The sequence below is a fragment of the Zophobas morio genome, unplaced genomic scaffold (genome assembly GCF_036711695.1).
Source record: "Zophobas morio isolate AGI-343-1 ecotype UQ-CSIRO unplaced genomic scaffold, CSIRO_AGI_Zmor_V1 ptg000014l, whole genome shotgun sequence".
Lineage (NCBI taxonomy): Eukaryota > Metazoa > Arthropoda > Insecta > Coleoptera > Tenebrionidae > Zophobas > Zophobas morio.
This window is the reverse complement of record NW_026972119.1, coordinates 13,018,972-13,038,839: the sequence shown is the minus strand read 5'-3', so window position 1 is coordinate 13,038,839 and position 19,868 is coordinate 13,018,972. Positions and strand designations below refer to the sequence as shown.

Below are 19,868 nucleotides of genomic sequence, written 5' to 3'. Positions count from 1 at the left end.
ATTTGCACTTACCTCACACCGGCGTTGCAACCTTGTGGAATTTTGTTTACGACCTTATCACTATTATTTATTGCGAACCGGCAGCTCAAGTACAAGCAGTGATAACGCGTCACGTCAAATCCTCTACCTCGCGAAAATGTCAAAATTTTAGTATTCCATTGCCGGATAGTTCGTAATAATTCCATTCGTAATACACGTCGCCCCCATTAAATCACGCCTCCACCCAGAATCCTGTTTCGGTGTCAGTATGTACCGCAGGCGACTGTCCCAACCATTCCCCACCTACCCTAACCTCAAAACTTTGCTTTTAGAAAACAAGAGTATAAGCGACCGTTGCTATAAATTAGCTTTCATGATTCGCCAGATCTCGCCCCTGAAGAACATCTACGAAGTGAGAGAGCAAGTGCAAGTGCTTTTCAGGAACAACAAAGTCGTGGAAATTCTCAGAGAGCGCTTTTCGTCGGCTGTCCCAAGATCTCTGAAAGACCACTCGACAAGTGTGCTGCGAGTATGGGCTCATCAGTGCGAGTGTGTGCTTGCACAGCGGCTGCGAAGGGGCCAACAGATATATTGCTTGTATTCGAGACTATGGGAAGAGAGGGCGTTGCGAGAATTCCTCAAACAGATGAGGCACAGAGTAGGAATCAGAGGACGCGATTTTCTCCTGGGGGCCCTCGGCGTGGCCGCTTACGACTGGCGGGCTAACCGGATCCCTGAAAGTGATATTAGAAAACATTCAAACGAATTAGATTATATTTATAAACTTAAAGACAAGACTTTATGCAAGAAATGTTCAAAGAACTCTAAAATATGTCCATGTAAAAAAGGTGACAAGGAAGAGGTGGAAAAACCGATTGTAAAAGCATATGATGACTGGAATCTGTTTATTGAAAAGAGTGATTTGGTTGTGTGGAGAAGACCACACAGTTCTGGAAATTTCGAATACAAGGTTTATGGATCCTACACAGATGTCACAGCTGAGGATTTCTTGAATGTTCAAATTGACGTAGATTATAGGAGGCAGTGGGACAACACTGCTGTAATGTTAAATGTTGTAGAAACAGACCCCGATCCCGCGTCAAACAGTGACATTGTTTACTGGGAAATGTTGTGGCCAGTAAGTAATGTTATCGATGATGTTTTTCTGTAGTAGTAGAATATCATTTTGACAATGAAATTGACGGTAACGTGTATTAAGTGTGAAGCTTAAGTCAAATGTACATAAGTCTTATAAAGCCATGGAGTTGTCCAATCAAGTTGGTTATTGATTATGCTATAATTTCGAGGTCAGTTATAAAAAAGTAAAACAACTTTCAACAACGTGCTACATAAAAATATTTTAATTATTGGTATTTATAGCTACAAGCGTCCTCAATTTTTATGGCCAATATGTCTTAAAGTTTGTATACAATGATTTATCCAAACAAACATGTCAAATAATTGCTTCAAAATTGCCTGATACTAGCAGTTTTTATCTTAAAATACGATGCTATCAATTTTTGACATCGTTTTTTTCTGATATGACGTAGTCAGTGGTTTATTTTAAAATTGAGTTTATATTTGTTTGGCTTTGGAAGTCAAGGGTCACTATATAAACAAAAAAATCCCAACCAAAAATTGACTGGATTTAAGATAAAACCGGACTTCCACGGTATGTGGTGCGAAATACGACACATAGGTAAGCATATATGTGGTTAGTTCAAACATTTGAACATCAGTCGACCTTGGAGATCCGTCCTTGAACCTCTGAAATAAGTGAACATAAATTATTCAATAATTCGATAATTACAGGTGTAAAATTTTGGCAGCCACCTAAATCCTTAAAAAGCGTAAAAATTAAAAACTCGGGTTAATAAAATAAAGAAAACGGCGCCTATTTGATCTTTTTGGGATTATTAGGGCTAGCAGAAGGGCACTAAAATTTCCATAATTACATATTTAACAGTTTTACTAGAATACGAAAAAATAAGGCTCCCGTTTCCGTCTGTCCGTCCATCTCTCCGTCTGTCTGTCGTCCCGTATTTGTATTAGACAGATATTTGTATTTATACATATTAGGACTATGTAGATGAAAATTAATGACTGAGTCAATTTATTTTATTGATTAAATCAAGAATTACAAAACCGAATACTTTTAAATCTTGTAGATGTTTTGAAGTTATTGTAAGCATGGTAAATGTTTAAGTAAAATGTATCTGTCTATCAACCCCAAAAAACTGATTACGTCATCTGAAAATTTTGCCGAATAAATCCTGTCTAAAGTGTGTAATTGTAATTATCATTGCATTCATATTTTTTAGATTGGCTTATACAGGTGACTCAAAAAAATTAATGAATCAGTCAACTTATTTTATTGAATAAATCAATACTTTGACACCTTGCAGACGTGTTACAGTTATTGTAAACCTGGTAAGTTGTTAATCAAAATATATGTTTATTCCTCCCAAAAAAATTGATGACGTCATCTCAAAATTTTGCCACATAAGTGGTACCCAATATGTGCAAAATATGATGAGTTTTTACTTGTGATTTATCATTGTATTCATATTTTTTAGTTTTGCTTAAACAGGTGGGTAAAAAAATTACCTAATGAATGAATCAATTTATTTTATTGATTAAATCAGGAACGACTCACTCCATATTCTCAGAAAATTTTGAGAATACAATACTCTTTATTTTTAGTATTGTACTCCACCAATCCGAATTGACATACGTGTCCTTGTTTTTTCTTACACTGGTAATACGCTGTGACTACTTTTCTTTTGAGTTGTGACTAGTATTATCTATGTTGATGATAAAATAAGAATTATAATATTCAGAACATTTTGTTCGATTGTGGTTTAATTAATAATTTTAGTCCTGTGTTTTGAGAAGACAAACTCATTCAAATCAAACCAATTTCTACGTGATATTCTTCCGATGTATAAACATAAACACTCGAAGTTAAGCATGTTATAATTATTGAGAGGACAAGTTTTCGCGTTGGTTGTCTGCTTTAAATATGTTTTACATGAGATGCGGGGGTGTTATTTATGCCGCTGGTTTTTGATTTTATAGAGGTTATCAAAAAACAAAAATAGCAAAATTAAAATTAAACTTTATATTTAATAAACACTTGAGCGTCAGATTGCTGTTACCTAGTGTTGAAGAACAAGAGTTGTTAGAGATGGATTATTTTAAGTCAACATGGTGACTGTCAGTCAGTAGCGTAACATGCACAATTTAGAAGGGGGTGGTTTTTAAGTTTATTTTTTTAATCGCAAACAATAACAGCCGGAAACATAAACTTAAGTGAACTGGTCAACACGCTAGCACGAATGCGGATGAATCTATTAGGCACTAATCGAAACAGGTCGCAGGTTCACTATGACAGAAAAACGAGGGTGCGCCCATTCGAAAATGCTGGATATGTTTGTACTTCAGGAGCGAGGGAAGTTCTATCGAAACAACTTTCGACCAATTTTTTTATTATTATTGTGTTGAACGACGCTTTGCTGTGGAGTTTTTTCAGAGAAGATCTTGGTTCTAGAATTTTTGCCCCTGGAACAAACGCTAAGGAAATATTTGGCGAATAGCTAATATAAATAATTTTCTTGACGTTTTATAGCTCGTAGAATATGCAAAGATATGTCTTCCATCTGTCTATCGTCTGTTCACCACATCGTTAGACACATTAATTTCCTAAATTATGGGACTGATTATTGTGAAATTTCAATTGTATTTTAAGAATATTGTGTAGGTGGTAAAATGCCAACCAAAATTTATTTATCTGTTGTCCTCCACCAAAAATTGAATTACGTAATGTAAAAATTTTGCGAATAAATCCTAAAAAGTATAAAATAATATGGTTCTAAACTTAGTATTATAATTATTTTATGTATCCTTAAATACAAACGAACAAATTCATTTTTCGAAAACTTGTAAAATTTTACTTATTTTATGATAATCGCTATCAGAATACCTGTCCGACAATCCGCCACCTAACTAACCCGCCCATGAGGTATTTGATGCGTTTGAGATATCGACTAGACGAAACACGTGGAAAATATTACACAAAAAAAATATTTGAAAAGTAATTGTGATAAAAATCAAGGCAGATTCATAAACCACTAGTAGACAATTATATTATTTTATAAAATTTAGGTAAGCTTTACTACCCAACGCGATGAGACGTCATCTATTGGTGGTGGGGATAAGATGATTGCAATAACAGTGTAAGGAAAAATTGGTGAAAAGTTATTTCGACAAAACTTCCCTCGCTCCTGAAGTACAGTCCAAGAAATCCCACATCTTTGAAAGATTATAAAATTTGATTTTGTTTCGTCTATCGGTGGCGTCAATTTTTATCAGACACTAATTTCCGAAACTGCTGGACCGATTGTTGTCAAATTTTGCATATACAGCGTGTTATTGAAAAGTACGTACAAAATAAAATCGGCAATTGGTCTCGAAGTATGGGTGCTAAAAGTAAAAAAAGGTCAGGTAAAAGTGTTCTCCTTTTAGAGATAAAAATTATTAAAATTTATGTCCAAATTACTTATACGCCTCTGATGAAAAGGTCATCTTTCGTTTCTATAGCAACAGAAGGGTTTCTTATTTTTTTGTTATTGTTACAGTTGCTAGGATTTACTAAAATAAATTAATTTTCCCTATTTATCTTTCAGCAGCGCCTAAAAAGGTTGGGTAAGGGTTAATTTTCCCCTTATAATTTTGAAAACACAAAATAAGTTTTTCAGACGTACCTTTCAATAACACCTTGTATATTAGATATATCATCTAGATGGTAAAACCAAAATTTGCCTTAATCATCCCCCACCACCAATTTGATGACATCATTTCAAAGAATTCTATTTTAAAATCAGTTAAATGTTATACAACAATATACTACTATAGTTGTGGTCTAGGAATCCGCTTTGAGCTTTTTCCCTAGACGTCCAAATTTTCGCAAAAAAGTTAGCACAGCATAATATCATTTTACCACTATCTCAGAATATAACCGTCCCACCCTGCCGCTTTGGTGTCAGCACGCGGACCGGCAATCGCACGTTCGATGCCAAATTTGGGCAAATGACATTTACATGAAAGTTATATTTTTTTGCTTTCCATTGATCTGTAGGTAAGCGAAGAAAAATGTTGCTACCCCGATGGGAATTGAACCACACGTCACCCGCTTGCCAGGCTTATCTTTCTCTGCTTACTACTACTTATTATTGTATCGCCACAGATCTATGAGAACCTGATTTGCTCATTTTGCTCAAAGTTTTTTTGGAAACGACTGTATTACCTATGTTGATGACGTCATCACAAATGTTTTATTGCTCAAATTAAGAACGAGTTACCCTATTTTCTCGAAAATGTGGCATTACGTACGTTTTTATGTAATAATGATAAAATAAGAATAATAGGTAATAATATTCAGAACATTTTGTTCGACTGTGGCTTAATCAGTAATTTTACTCCTGTGTTCTTACGAGACAAACTCATTCAAATCAAATTTCTACGTGACATTCTTTCGAGGTATAAACATGAACACTCGAAGTTAAGCATGTTATTATTGCTGAGCGGACAATTTTTCGCGTTGGTTATCTGCTTTAAATATGTTTTACATTAATCATACTTTTGTACTTCAAGCGTGAGAGAAATTCTGTGGAAATAAATTTCGACCATTTTTTTGTGATTGAAAAACCACAAGAATAGACTCAACACGGATTCATAAACCACTCAAGTGCAGGAGTGTATTTACTATTGGAAATTTTTGAGATGACGTCATCTCATTGTTGGTGGGAAATTTTGATTAGCGTTTTCCATCTACACATTACTCATAACTAGAGAGCGGATTTCGGTCGGGCTAGACAAGGCCAAACTCGGTACGGCTCGTACGGGATGGGAATTCATTGCAGTTACGGGCTGCACTTCGTTTATTTGAGATTAGAATACCGCTGCTTCGTTGCACTCTGCTGTTATTTCCAGTTCTCATTTACTTAGCCGTTTGATTAATAAATCGTTAATTGTACTTATGGAATAAGTGATATTCAAATTCAGTGATTATCTATCACCCGCTACTGAGTCCCGGCGATCCAGCGCGTCCCCACCTATAATCGTGACGTAGCCCGACAGAAATCCGCTGTCTACTCATAACATACACCACACACCTAATAACAATCGGTCCTGTAGTTTGGAGATGATCTGTCTAATAATAATCTGGACAGACGGAAATGGGAGACCTATTGTTTCATATTCTAGAGGTCATGATACGTCTAGAAAACATGAAGCTAGCCATTCGTCGGATGAATCCTATTATAATACTTCCGAATCAATTTTGTTGATTAAATCAAATAGTTTATCTAATTTTCTCCAAATCTGGGGACACAGTACAATTTGTATCTCAATTTATAGACGTTTTATAATCCAATACTGGATCTAGTTATTTGATTGTACCGACTTCAGAAGCAGGGAAAATCACAGCTAACTGGGATCAATGTTTGGTCATGTGATACACTGATACACAATATCAATGTGTTTCGTGAACAAAATTGACATCTTCCGAACATCATGCTTTATATGCTAATCATGCTACCAAAAGATCTCGCAACTGCTGTGAAGTTTAATCGTGTTCTAATTTATTTAAATACATGTAATATATAATAGTATATTATTAACCAAGGTTGTGAAGCGAAAGTGACTTCAGAACCGTGGTTAATATACTATTTTTTTCACTAGTAGAAACCGTAAGACAATAAACTCAAAAAACAAACCTTCAATTTTTGTCGTAAAATGATTTTGTTTTGATTTCTAATCAAACTTAACTAAATCTTCAACACAAAGAAAACCGTTTACACTTGTCGCTGAATCATTTTATCTTCCACCGTCTACCAACTACCATGCGTATACTCGCGTAATGTTAGTAGCACACATTTATTCATTTTTTAAGAAATAATCACAGCAAGTATTTCATGCATAACCTCAATCTTCTTTTTGAACCTTGGTCGCAAAAGTTGAACTTTACTACCTCCAAAGAAGTCGACAATTGCATGCTTCATGGCTACTAGTGAAAAAAAGTTTTTAACCCTGTGTAATATTTTACTATATGCCAATGTCCTTTATTGATAGCATTTTTCTGTACAATTTTCATCTATTAACCATTACCATTTTAAACAAACCGAAATTAGCCAATTATAGCATGTCGTTTTAATTAATTAATTAAGTAAAATTAACCAACATAAGCTTTCCTTTTTAGACTTTATTTGCAAACCGAGACTACGTCTTCAACCGACGTTACCTCGTAGACCGAAAAAGCAAAACTCTATTCATAATGAGCAAATCCACAAAGCACGCCAGCTGCCCAAAAGACAGCACAAAATACAGAATAGAGGACTACTGGTCCATCATGGTAATTAAACCATACACTGAACTCAACAAACCCGGAATCGAATTCAGTCTCACGTACTTCGACAATCCCGGAGTGAACGTACCGGCGTCCATCACGACATGGGTGGCCATGAAAGCCATGCCCGACTTCCTGGAGCGACTCAGAGACGCCTCCCGGAAGTACAAAAAATACTGCAAAGACTCCGGCGTGTGCCAAATCTGCAACATTTTCGACGCGCACGAACTCGGCAGGTACCAATTCGACTGGGACTATTTCGAAGACAACATCACTGACAACACTGTATATGAAGCACATTACAAATTTAAAACACGTGAAGCCAGAGATGACGAAGAACCCGTAAAGACACCTAGTCAGTTTGGCGATGAAACACAGACACAGACAGAGAGTTCCGTCGCCACGCAGAATAGTACGAACCCGCCTGCCGAGAATCACAGTTTTTGGAGGTATTTACATCCAACTTATTATTTCAGCTGATACAACTCACGTAACACCTCAAAGTCCGTGTAGTCGTTCTTATTTAAAGACTGTATGTTAGCTTTACACTTGCGACACTTGCTCGATGACATTAATGTGCGTATGTTATTTCTAAGTGTTACTTTTATACCGTACTGTTAGGTATAGTTGTTTGTAATTAATGCAGATATTTTGCAGATTTATTAAAAGATTATTCAAATGAGAGTTATTTTTAACAATTAACCTGCCTATGATCTCCTTACCGTGTACCTGTGAGTTGACAATGCGATCTCCGACGTTACTTAATGTCAATCAATGTCATAATTCGTACTTGACACCTTTAATACTCTGTGAAATTGCAGGTGAAACAGAATTAAATATCTTCGCCAAAAATGGAGAACACAAAGAAGCACAAGGTAGCTCAGGATCAACTAAATGAAGAATCAGCTGCTCTATACATTATTTTGGGACTTGTAGCAGTAAGAATACAATATTCAAGTGGAAGCACCTATTTTTAACTAGACAGTCGAGTTTAGTTAAAATAAAGCATTACTGACTATGAGGTAGTTAATTTATCTTTTTTAAACACTCTTGAAAAATTCACAAAACACAACTGATTCATACAGTTTTATTTATCCTACACGAGCAAGTGCTTCACTTTGTCAACTTCGCGCCTAATTAAAAACAAATAGAAAACACATCCTATGATTCCTTCTTCACTTCACTTGGTTCTATTTCTAAAACATCTTCTTGTTTTACTTCCTTCTCCCATCTTGTTTTTGATTCATCATGTTTCTTGTCTTTGTCAATTTCCTTCTTGACAAGCGGCTCTTCTTTACTCGTCGAGGTACTTCTCAACACTGGATCGATTTTTTCTCTAATTTCTGCCAGGGTTGTTTGATACAATTTGGAAAAAGCCTACAAATAAATCAGTAATTGTTTCTAAAAAATGTTACAATACTTACAGTAATTCTATTGAGGGAATCTTCAGTCGTTCTTAACTTCTCTTTATAATCTTTAACATCCGTATTTAAATGTTTTATTGTAACGTTTGACTTATTGTATTTCTCTGTTAATTTATTGTTTTCGCTCTTCAAACTGACCATTCGACTTTCTGTTTCTAAACGAGCTTTTTCGCTACGTTCCAACTGTGACATTAATTTACCAACATCGACCAAAGCACCTCTGTACATCACCAACCCTAAACAATCGAAGTTAGAATGCCATAATTTATTGATATTATTTACTCACCATCTTCCGAACTTGGCGTTTCATCGTTTCCTGATCCACACATCCTCATCCTCTTAGCCGGACGTTCGTCATCAATAAACGTGGGAAGAAGTTTCCTATTTCCTATAGCTAAATCGTGCAAGTTTGTCTCCTTCTCCGCATCATCAATAACTATGAACTCGTTGCTATCTTTAGGTTTATCGGTCAACTTCCGATAATGCAAAGAATCTCGTGTTACTACTTTACCAACGAGTTTTCGAACTTGTGCTCTGGACAAATTCAAACCCAAAGTGTACAACAAATCCTCTATGTCTTTATCAAAAATGTATCCGCAGTGCGTTTGGTCGAAATAAATAAACGACAACAATAAATGCTTATCTTTGGTGTACATTTTAACCCGTTCCTTTTTCTTCTTTTCTTTATCCTTCTTCTTGTCCTTTGAGTCGTCGTCGTCGTATTCCTCATCTTCTTCACTCTCATCCGATTTCTTATCATCCCTCTTCTGCTCTTTCTTCTTATCCAACTCCTCCTTTTTCTCTCTTTTTTCCTCCTTAGTGCCATCCTCAGATCGCTTATCTCGGTCTTTACCATCCGCTTCCTTCTCCTCCTTTTTCTCCTCTTCCTTTTTCTTGTCGTCTTCCTTTTTACTTTTAGCATCGTCGCTTTTCTTGTCGCTTGAATCACCACCACCTTTTTTCTCCTCCTCTCTTTTCTTTTTATCATCTTTCACTTTATCCGGGAGCTCGAACAAAGCCCGATAGATATTAAAACCGAAGTCTCTCATTAACATCTCGTTGAACAATTCCGCAAACAACGACACTTCGAACGAATGCTCTTTTGTGTCTTCTGGTCGGTAATCTAGGAGCAATGATAGTGACATTGTTGTGCAATCAAATTTTCCTGACTTCGCTGTGCGAGATGGGTGTACTAGGATGTGTTGTTGTTCCGGTAAACTGTAGCGTTTCTCGAGCAAGGCTTTTTCTTTCTCGTCTAGTTTCTTTTCTTCCACCTGTTCAAAATGTACAAATATGTCAATAACTTGAACACAGGGGAGCGTTCTGGAATAGGAAAGTTTCTGGAGCGGAATTATTTGGGGATATAGTTTTTGGAATTTCAGCTATGAATCAGTAACGGAAGTCGTGTCAGTCTAAATCTGGCGCTAGAAGTATTACGAGTAGAATTCTAGTTTAAAAGAGGACAAGAATATGACTTGATAAAATTAATGGTTTTGGTAACGACGGTCAGAATTAGAACTACAATAGTGGTATGTAAACGATGTAGTCACGAGGACGCTCTAGAATAGGAAGCTTCTGGAACGGAACAATTGTGAACATTCCAGAACGAGACAGTCAAAGTAAGTTAAGGTGGCTCCGACTGGGTGTATTTACCTTTTGTAAAAAAAAAGCTTACATTAGTCTTACAACGAAATACAAATCTGATAATTTTGCACTTACGCAAATTATCGATAATAATAATAATTAATATCAATAATTTGATAAGTTCTTTTGTTTTTTGAAGGAAATAGTCCAAATAATTTCAGCCTAATCTTATGCGTTTGTAGTAAATCATCTATAGACCAAAGCTGTACGGTTCTTTGAGAACTATGCTCTGAAATTATTTTAACTATGCAGTATTCTGTTTTTAAGGCGGAACACACAAATTGTTTTTGTTTTTTACATAAACACCCTATATATTTTTACAACATATTTTGATGGACCTCTTCTTAGGCTTTACAACTACAGTTTACTTTTGAAATTCTGATGCGACGTTGCCACGTTATTCCACTTTTCTCGAAATTTTTTGGCTAATCAAGGGTTTCCAGAAAAATCACAGTACGGTTATTTTTAAACTCTGTCTTACAATATTTTATGCAAGGATAAATGAAGTTGTGGTACCAACTAAATAAAATTTTGACAGTGTTTAAAAAAAAATATAAATCTTCCCAATTTACAAATGTCGGTATTTCAGTTTTTTCAAATGGAACACCTGTACTTTATGACTGTTTCTTACTCTTTTTTTTTATTGTTCTCATATGTCGATGTCTCTGTTAAAAAATATCAACTTTAAATGTAGAAAATGCTCACAAAAAAAAAAGAAAACAAAAACTAGAAAAAATGCAGTAACAAAAGACAGGTGTTCTGTTTGAAAAAACTGAAATATCGATATTTGAAAATTGTAATGATTAAAACATCTTTTAAAACACTCTGTATATGAAAATTTAATCTCATTTATGCTACAACAAAGCGCATACCTTTCTTTATCTTTCCACAAAATATTGTAAGACAGATTTTAAAAATAACTCCTACTATATTTTTTGTGAACACTTCCATTGTTAAAAAAATTTCAAGAAAATTGGAATAACGTGGTAACGTCGCATCGTAATTGTGGCTGTAAAGCCTAAGAAGAGGTTAATTAAAGTATATAGGTGTTCATTAAAAAAAAAAATAAGTTGTATGTGACGTCGTAAAAACAGAACACTCTCTATAGTTATAAATAATTTTATATTAGTATGGTCGTCAGAGAACCGTACAACTTTGGCTCTTACTTTTATTTTTCTTTCTACTAGTTAATGAGATATCGAGGAACGCGCGGTTAGTTAATCAAAATATGTATATCTATTTATACCTCTCAAAAAACAGATGAAGTTTTGAGTATTTACCTGAGAAATCGAGATTTTTGGAAAAAAAATCAAAATTGTATATTTTACAACTTAATTTTGAATCTACAAAAACGAATGCGTTGAAATCTTGCAGAAGTTGTATGTACGTTAAATTTTTAATCAAAATATAACTTTATACTGGATATTCTTTATTGAACTTCAGACGACAGAACGACAGAAGTTCAGTCGAAATAACCTTCGAACTTTTTTTTTGCTTTTATCAGTATTAAAATGGTAAATTTTTGGAAGGAAATATGGATTTTGCAATTAAGGGGCGGAGCCTAATTGCAAAATCGATATTTCCTTATGCAAATTATCCATTTTAAACATATTTCAAGTTTCATGTTGTGAAAAGAAGTGTACACATATTAAAACAAAACGGCAAAATGTAAGCCCGCCCACCCACCCCTTCTCAATTGTGATTCTTTTTTATTTTTAGAAAGTCAAAATACTTTTAAAATGGTAATTTTTTTAAGGAAATATGGACTTTGCAATTAAGCTCCTCCCCTAGGTTTGCCAACGAATGAAAACTTCATTACTATTTAGATCAGGGCAGGGATGGGTGGGGCTTAATCTTTGGCTTTAGTTTTTTCTTAACATATGTAGTATTCTTTGAATAACACGATACTCAAAACCATGTTTTTAATTTCTCGTAGAAAAATAAGGATTTTGCAGTTAAGCTCCGCCCTCTTGGCTCACGACCAATAAAAAAATCATCAGAATTGAGACAGGGCGGGTGGGCGGAGCTTATATTTACCTTTTTTTTTCTAAATATACATAGCCATCTTTTGTTAACAAGAAATTTGGTTAAAATGATACATTTTTGCAAGGAAATATGGATTTTGCAATTATAGGTCGGAGCCTAATTGCAAAATCGATATTTCCTTATACAAATTTTCCATTTTAAACATATTTTAAGTTTCATGTTGTGAAAAAAAGTCTACACATATTAAAATAAAAAGGCAAATTGTAAGCCCACCCACCCGCCCTATCTCAATTGTGGTGTTTTTTTTTATTCGCCGTGAACCAAGCTTAACTGCAAAATACTTATTTCTTTACAAGAAATTAAAACCATGTTTTTGACTATCGTGTTGTTCAAAGAATACAATGTATATTAAGAAAAAAAGGCAAAATGGAAACCCCGCCCGCCCACCCTGTCTCAAATGTGACGATTTTTTTATTCTTACAAAACTTAAAACACGTTTAAAATGATAAATTTTTGTAAGGAAATATGGACTTTGCAATTAGGCTCCGCCCCTAGGTCTGCCAGCGAATGAAAACTTCATTACTATCTAAATCAGGGCAGATATGGGTGGGGCTTAATCTTTGGCTTTAATTTTTTTTTTTTTTTTAATATAGATAGTATTCTTTGAATAACACGATACTCAAAAACATGTCTTACATAGTAATTTCTTCTAGAGAAATAATAACGATTTTGCATTTAAATTTCGCTCCTTTGGCTCTCCACGATTTAACAAAAATTATCACAATTGAGACAGGGTGGGTGGGCGGGGCTTATATTTTGCCTTTTTTCTTAATATACGTGTAGTCGTCTTTTCGAACAAAAAATTTAAAACATGTTTAAAAAGGTAAATTCTTCCAGACAAATATGGATCTTGCAATTAAGCCCCGCTCCTCGATCTGACAATGAATGGAAAATTCATCACAGTTGAGAATTGAGAACAGGGCGGGTATGGGAGTGGCCTAATCTTTGGCTTTATTTTTCTTAACATAACATATTATTCTTTGAACAGCACGATACTCAAAAATATGCTTTTAATTTCTCGTCGAAATATAAGGATTTTGCAGTTAAGCTTCGCCGCCTTGACTCACGACAAATAAAAAAATCATCAGAATTGCGATAGGGCGGGTGGGCGGGGCTTATATTTTGCCTTTTTTCCTAATATACGTAGTCATCTTTTCAGAACCAGAAATTTAAAACATGTTTAAAATGGTAAATTCTTCCAGACAAATATGGATCTTGCAATTAAGCCCCGTCCCTCGATCTAGCAACCAATGAAAAATTCATCACAATTGAGAATTGAGAGATCGGGGCGGGTATGGGTCGGGCCTAGTCTTTGGCTCCATTTTTTTTAATATACACATTATTCTTTCAACAACACGATACTCAAAAACATGCTTTTAATTTCTCGTCGAGAAATAAGGATTTTGCAGTTAAGCTTTGCCCCCTTGGCTCACGACAAATAAAAAAATCATCAGAATTGCGATAGGGCGGGTGGACGGGGCTTATATTTTGCCTTTTTTCCTAATATACGTAGTCGTCTTTTCAGAACAAAAAATTCAAAACATATTTAAAATGGTAAATTCTTCCAGACAAATATGGATCTTGCAATTAAGCCCCACCCCTCGATCTAACAACCAATGAAAAATTCATCACAATTGAGAATTGAGAGATCGGGGCGGGTATGGGTCGGGCCTAGTCTTTGGCTTCATTTTTCTCAATATACATATTATTCTTTCAACAACACGATACTCAAAAACATGCTTTTAATTTCTCGTCGAGAAATAAGGATTTTGCAGTTAAGCTTCGCCCCCTTGGCTCACGACAAATAAAAATATCACAGAATTGCGATAGGGCGGGTGGGCTGGACTTATATTTTGCCTTTTTTCTTAATATACGTAGTCATCTTTTCAGAACCAGAAATTTAAAACATGTTTAAAATGGTAAATTCTTCCTGACAAATATGGATCTTGCAATTAAGCCCCGCCCCTCGATCTGAACGAATGAAAATCACAATTGAGAATCGACATCGGGGCGGGTATGGGTGGGGCCTAATCTTTGGCTTTATTTTTCTTCATAACGTGGTATTCTTTGAACAACACGATGAATACAGAAATCGTCAGAATTGGGATAGGGCGGGTGGGCGGGGCTTGTATTTTGCCTTTTTCTTAATACACATAGCCATCTTTTCACAACAAGAAACTTACATAGTTAAAATGGTACAAGGAAATATTTAAATTTGAAAATTAAATTTCTTCTACACAAAAATAACAACTAATTACAAAATTTTATTGCAAATATTAAACTATTATTTAATATTTGAAAATATTAAAGTATGTATAATACATGAAAGAATTAAAAGAAATTGGTCGAAGATTACTTCGACAGAACTTTCCTTGCCCATAAAGTACAGCTTCAAATCCAGCTCTTTCGAAGAATTAAAACATTTGATTTTGTGAATTTTATGGTTTTTTATGGCAACCATTATAACCTAAAATAAAAATATGTATACATATAATGTTTGACTAAAGGTAAAAAAGTGCTAACCGTTTGTTACAAGTGAACTCACTTGTAACAAAACTTTTCTATTACAAAATTTTGTGTTGATGTCATCCACATTTTTGTAAGGACGCATATATCAGTTTGGATAGATGCATTGTAATACTAGTAATCAAATTATTGTTATTCTTGAATAGTGATTTATAACGAAACTAAAATAACGAAACAATTTAATCACGTCTGTCGTATGTAATAACAAAGGTGCCACTGAAGGCTGAATTGAAAATCATTTATGGTACTCGTAATTTAAGACAAATAGCGATAACACATATCAAATTGTAGACGTCCGAGCGAAACAGAAACTAAAGTAAAAGATGTTTTCTACGAATTGCAATAACCGGATCACAATGCCGACAGTCCAGACTTTTTTATTGCTCTGATTTCCGCTTATTGAATAATACACTACATTTTATCTTGATTTTCGATGTTGTAATTCACATTTGGTTAATTAAACTTGTCTAGATCTAGGGGAGGTTCAGCATCCCCTAGCCTCCTCCTAGCTAAGGCCTTGTCTAGGAGTTATGAAATATCGAGAAAATATGAAAGTACCAAATTGCCCTTGTTGGACTTAATTACTGTACGTTCTTAGGTTATCCTCGATAAGAAAAACAACTTGAAAGTGTCTATGTTTATACACTGAACGGCAAAAAAAACCGGCCACCCTGAAAAATTTCACAAAACCAAACTTTAATAATTATTGATTTAACTAGTGATCGTTATTTTATTAAAGAACCATTTGCTGTTGACACATGATGTATAAATTAGCAAAAGAAGACAAATAAACGCAGAATTAAATTTAATTTAACAAAATAACAGAAACAGAGTGACAATTTGAGAGACGTCTGTAAGAGTTAATGGAATTGTTTTTGCCAAATTTATAATCAAATGATGAAAAACACTGTTTACAACAACAGCCTGCTTTATTGTTTTTTGTTTTTTTTTTTTTTTAGAAAATATCATACTTGGTCTGTTTTTGTTATTTTGTTAAAAATTTAATTTAATTTGCGTTTATTTGTATTCGTTTTTTTTTTGCTAATTTTAAAGTGGTTTTGTGAAATTTTTCAGGGTGGCCGATTTTTTTTGCCGGTCAGTGTACATCGGAAAAATGTCACGTAGAAATTAGTTTGATTTGAATGAGTTCATCCCCGTCGTTTACGCTCGGGAAGTAAGAATAGGGTGTCATTAAAACAAAAGTTGAATGTCGTACACAGAAACAAATGAACGTTAAACATTATTTTTTCACATCAGAATGTAGCATATTTAAAACGATTTAATTTGACAATCTGCCCATCCAAATATGAAAATATTTCTACCATATATTTGGGATCGACACTTCGTTCCTCTTTGGAGGACAACGGTCAGAACCATCTAACGACAATGAAACAAAACAACACGCTTGCAGAGCCACCTTAAGCCAACCAGAGTAGCGTCATAACAAAAGTCGTTACGTTTCTCGGTTTCAGACGATGAACCTACCTCGACTTTCTTCTCATCAGCGCTCGTGTCGAAATCCACTTCCTGCTGCACCTCCTTCGACGGGTCCTCCGCTTTCTCCGCTTCGACCTTCAACGCCTTCGCCAGCCTGGCCACCAGCTGCGACTTCAAACCCTTCGAGTTGACGTTCCTCGCTTTGAGCTCGTTCCGCAAAGCGCTGACGACCATCGTCTTTGGATCGAGCTGCGAATAGTGCGTCGGTTCCAGCTTGTCGCTCGGCGGATCTTCTTCCTACAGAAATACAAAAGCACGAGTCAGTAAAAGTCCATCGATCGTAGACGACGCACGCAACAATCGCCCATCACATTCGCTCGTTCGCACTCGTACTGCGCTCATCAACCAGTCACCATACGAGCGGTGGAGGTGGGTGGTGGAGTTAGGCCATTCCATCAAACAATGTTGGTGGTAGAGTGCAGACTGGCCCAGTCCACAGCACTGCGTATACCTAGCCTATCTGTTTTTTATACATAGATTAACAAAATTGATGCCTTTTCGTCAGCTGGCGGTGTGTCGTCGCCGCCCTCCAGGTCGGCTTTCAGCCTGCGTTCCAGCTGCTTCCTGTAGCTCTGGTGGAGGCCGTCCCACTCCAGACGGGTAGGTACGCAACTCCAAACATCTGGTAGAAAGAGCACCACGGTTTCGACCCGCGCCGGTACGGCCCTGCCCTTGTGGGTCGATTCGCTGCGCCGGTAATACAGCTCCACGAACCGGTACCTAATGGAATATAACGAGTGAGCAGGTGCTACTAGCCTTAGCTACCAAACACGATTTAAGCACACCTTTGCAACTTCCGGTCGGCTCCCTGCCGACAACAGCGCCGCCGACAATTATGCAACGTTATCAACGGCATGCTTATGCTACATAATGTGAGATAGTAACGGCCGAAGAACGTACTGTGAAGTGCAATGGGGCAGCGAGTGGAATCGAGAACTCGCTAGCAACATCTGAAAGATGCACTATTCCATACGACTATTCGTCACTTAGAAGAAGTACTAAAAGCACCTACTCTACCTTCGATCAAGGCAATTCTTATGTAGCCAGTAAGAACATTTGTGGTGGGCTAAGTTCGAGTACTAAAATGTGTAAACGTATTCAGGCTATATGGTGTAAATGTATGATTCACAAAATATGTGTTAAAACACGTGGAGGACTAATTTTTAATTATAAATATTTACTTGTTATTTTGTACTTAAGGGAGCCTATTTATTCTGCAATTTTGTGTACACAATTTAGTGAAAATAAAAATAATTATCCAATATAAGAGATTAACGCTGATTATCCAGATGTCGTACGTTTAATCTACTACTTGAATTTAATCCATTCAAGTGAATTTATCTGTATTTAATGGTCCTTAAACTTTAATACCATTCTTCTCTTTTTATGTATTTACTTATTTATTTAGCTGAGATTCATTAAAATTTTAGGTAAATTAATAAAAATGTAGCAAGCACATCATATTTATTTACTTGTATTTAAACAATTTGCCAGTTTCATGTTTTCTCTATGTTTCATGACCCCAAGAGTCCGAAAAAATATTCTTTGGTTTTCATCTGCCCGTCTGCCTATGTCAATTTTTATTAGACAGATAATCTCCGAAACTACTGAGCCGATTGTTGTCGTAATTTGTAAAAAACACGCTAGCGTCAAGACTACAACTGCACTCAAATTTTGTGACATATGGCAAAATTTAGAGAGTGGAGTGGACCCCACTGTTTGATAGTATCAAAGTATTGTTTTATCATCTAAATTACACACCCTTGCAAAGTTTCAAATCGATACGATAAGTACAAGAAGGTTGAAATCGACTTCCTAAATTTGTTTACATAATTTGTTACAAGTGAAACTATTATAGGCGTGCTAAAAATAAAAAACTGGCCTCCTACTGGGGAATATTTTGTCTGAAACTTTCAAATCGATTACTTTTTTACTTTTATATTTTAGGTCAACTAATAAAAATCGTATATTTATCACTTACAAAAATTTATGACGTCATTTCAAAGCAGTATTGGGTAAATCCTACGTTAAATAATGTTAATTTACTTGTGTATTAAAAATTCGCCTCTATTTTTGATTTTCACTTCTCTGAAAAATTATCTATTTTTTCCGATTTTTGTTTTCTGGTAACCTCTATAAAGTAAAAACCAGTGGCGTAAACAACGCTCCCGCAGCTTATTTAACTTGAATCCTTTCTACAATTTTTTTTTGTTCCTTTATTTTTTCGAGTTTTCAAATTTAAATTTTTCAATTTTTCAACTTTCCAATTTAATTTTTCGATTTGTAATTTTTTGTTTCAATTTTTTATTTTCTTTATTTTAACAATTTTTCAATGTTCCGATTTTATAATTTTTGGTTTTTTCAATTTCACTTTTTTTCAATTTTTCATTTCGTCAGTTTTTCAATTTTCAGTTTTTTTTTCTTTAATTTTATGGCATCTCTTTAAGTTTTCATTTTTAAATTTTCCAGTTTCCCGATTTTCAACTTTTGGACGTTTAAATTTAAATTTTTCAGTTGTTCGACAAAAATGAGAAAGTACAAATTATTCTACGTAACTTACATTAGGAGTACAATCCAAAATTATTGAATAATAGATTGACTTTATGTTTTTAATTATAATATCCCTTGTTATTTGCGCCAAAAAATCGTTGAAAGAAAACTACGTATATACAGAAAAAAAAAACAAAGATTAAGCCCCACCCACCCACCCCAATCTCAATTGTGAGGAGTTTCATATGGTAATTTCTTGTAGAGAAACGAGAATTTTGCAACTAAACTCACTATGAATAAAACGTTCATCACAATTGAGAAGAGGTGGGTGGGCGGGCCATATATTTTGTCCATTTTTTCTTAATATACGAAGTCTTTTTTTCCCAACAAGAAACTGAAAACATGTTTAACTATCCTAAAACTAAAAAAAACAAGATTAAGCCCCACCCACCCACCCTCTCACCCCAGAGTATGATAAAACATATCCAGCTTTTTCGAAAAAATTTGAAATTTGATTTTGCGAATTTATTTTTTTTTAGGTAAAAATAAAGATTATATGAAATGTTAAAGTAAATGTAAAGAAGCGTGCTACGGGAACGTTACAAATGCGTTTTTCCTTTACTATTTTACATATTAAAAAAAAAATGGATACGATTAGAAAATCAGGTTCTCATAGATCAATGAAAAACAATGGGAATGACATTCAATGCCACGCTCATTTGTCCTTTTTTCTGAATAAAATAGTACAAAATTTTGTGATGACGTCGTCATTGATTGTTTGCAAGGATAGATGTAGTGTTATACTAATAATAACAGTATTGTATTCCCAAATTTTTAAGTGGAGTCAGCCATTCTTG

General features: G+C 35.0%; 3 protein-coding genes across 9 annotated transcripts in view; 1 reads left to right on the top strand and 2 right to left on the bottom strand.

Moving 5' to 3' along the window:
• LOC135128546 (spermine oxidase-like) overlaps positions 1-185 on the bottom strand; it is a 38,284-nt gene extending 38,099 nt beyond the window's left edge. The window contains exon 1 of one of the 2 annotated variants that reach the window (XM_064055409.1): positions 13-185. In XM_064055409.1, the coding sequence (XP_063911479.1) occupies positions 13-185 (173 nt within the window). The remainder of the gene's footprint in view (positions 1-12) is intronic. The other variant, XM_064055411.1, reaches the window with a different exon arrangement.
• LOC135128551 (stAR-related lipid transfer protein 7, mitochondrial) lies at positions 155-10,413 on the top strand. Of its 6 annotated transcripts, none has more exons than XM_064055426.1 (5): positions 248-1,117; positions 7,238-7,833; positions 8,042-8,115; positions 8,206-8,406; positions 10,191-10,413. In XM_064055426.1, exons 1-3 carry the CDS (start codon positions 248-250, stop codon positions 8,064-8,066), a joined length of 1,491 nt encoding a protein of 496 aa, XP_063911496.1. In that variant the 3' UTR covers positions 8,067-8,115; positions 8,206-8,406; positions 10,191-10,413. The 6 variants fall into 6 exon arrangements, with proteins under 6 accessions (XP_063911499.1, XP_063911496.1, XP_063911494.1 ...); XM_064055424.1 differs by having other exon boundaries at positions 8,042-8,150; XM_064055427.1 differs by lacking the exon at positions 8,042-8,115 and having other exon boundaries at positions 10,191-10,412.
• Positions 8,458-19,868, bottom strand: part of LOC135128544 (cell division cycle and apoptosis regulator protein 1-like) — a 24,257-nt gene continuing 12,846 nt past the window's right edge. The window contains exons 5-9 of the mRNA XM_064055407.1: positions 17,016-17,241; positions 16,510-16,758; positions 9,095-10,082; positions 8,809-9,044; positions 8,458-8,761 (exon numbers count right to left, since the gene is read on the bottom strand). Of these exons, the coding sequence (XP_063911477.1) occupies positions 8,546-8,761; positions 8,809-9,044; positions 9,095-10,082; positions 16,510-16,758; positions 17,016-17,241 (1,915 nt within the window). The 3' untranslated portion in view covers positions 8,458-8,545. The remainder of the gene's footprint in view (positions 8,762-8,808; positions 9,045-9,094; positions 10,083-16,509; positions 16,759-17,015; positions 17,242-19,868) is intronic.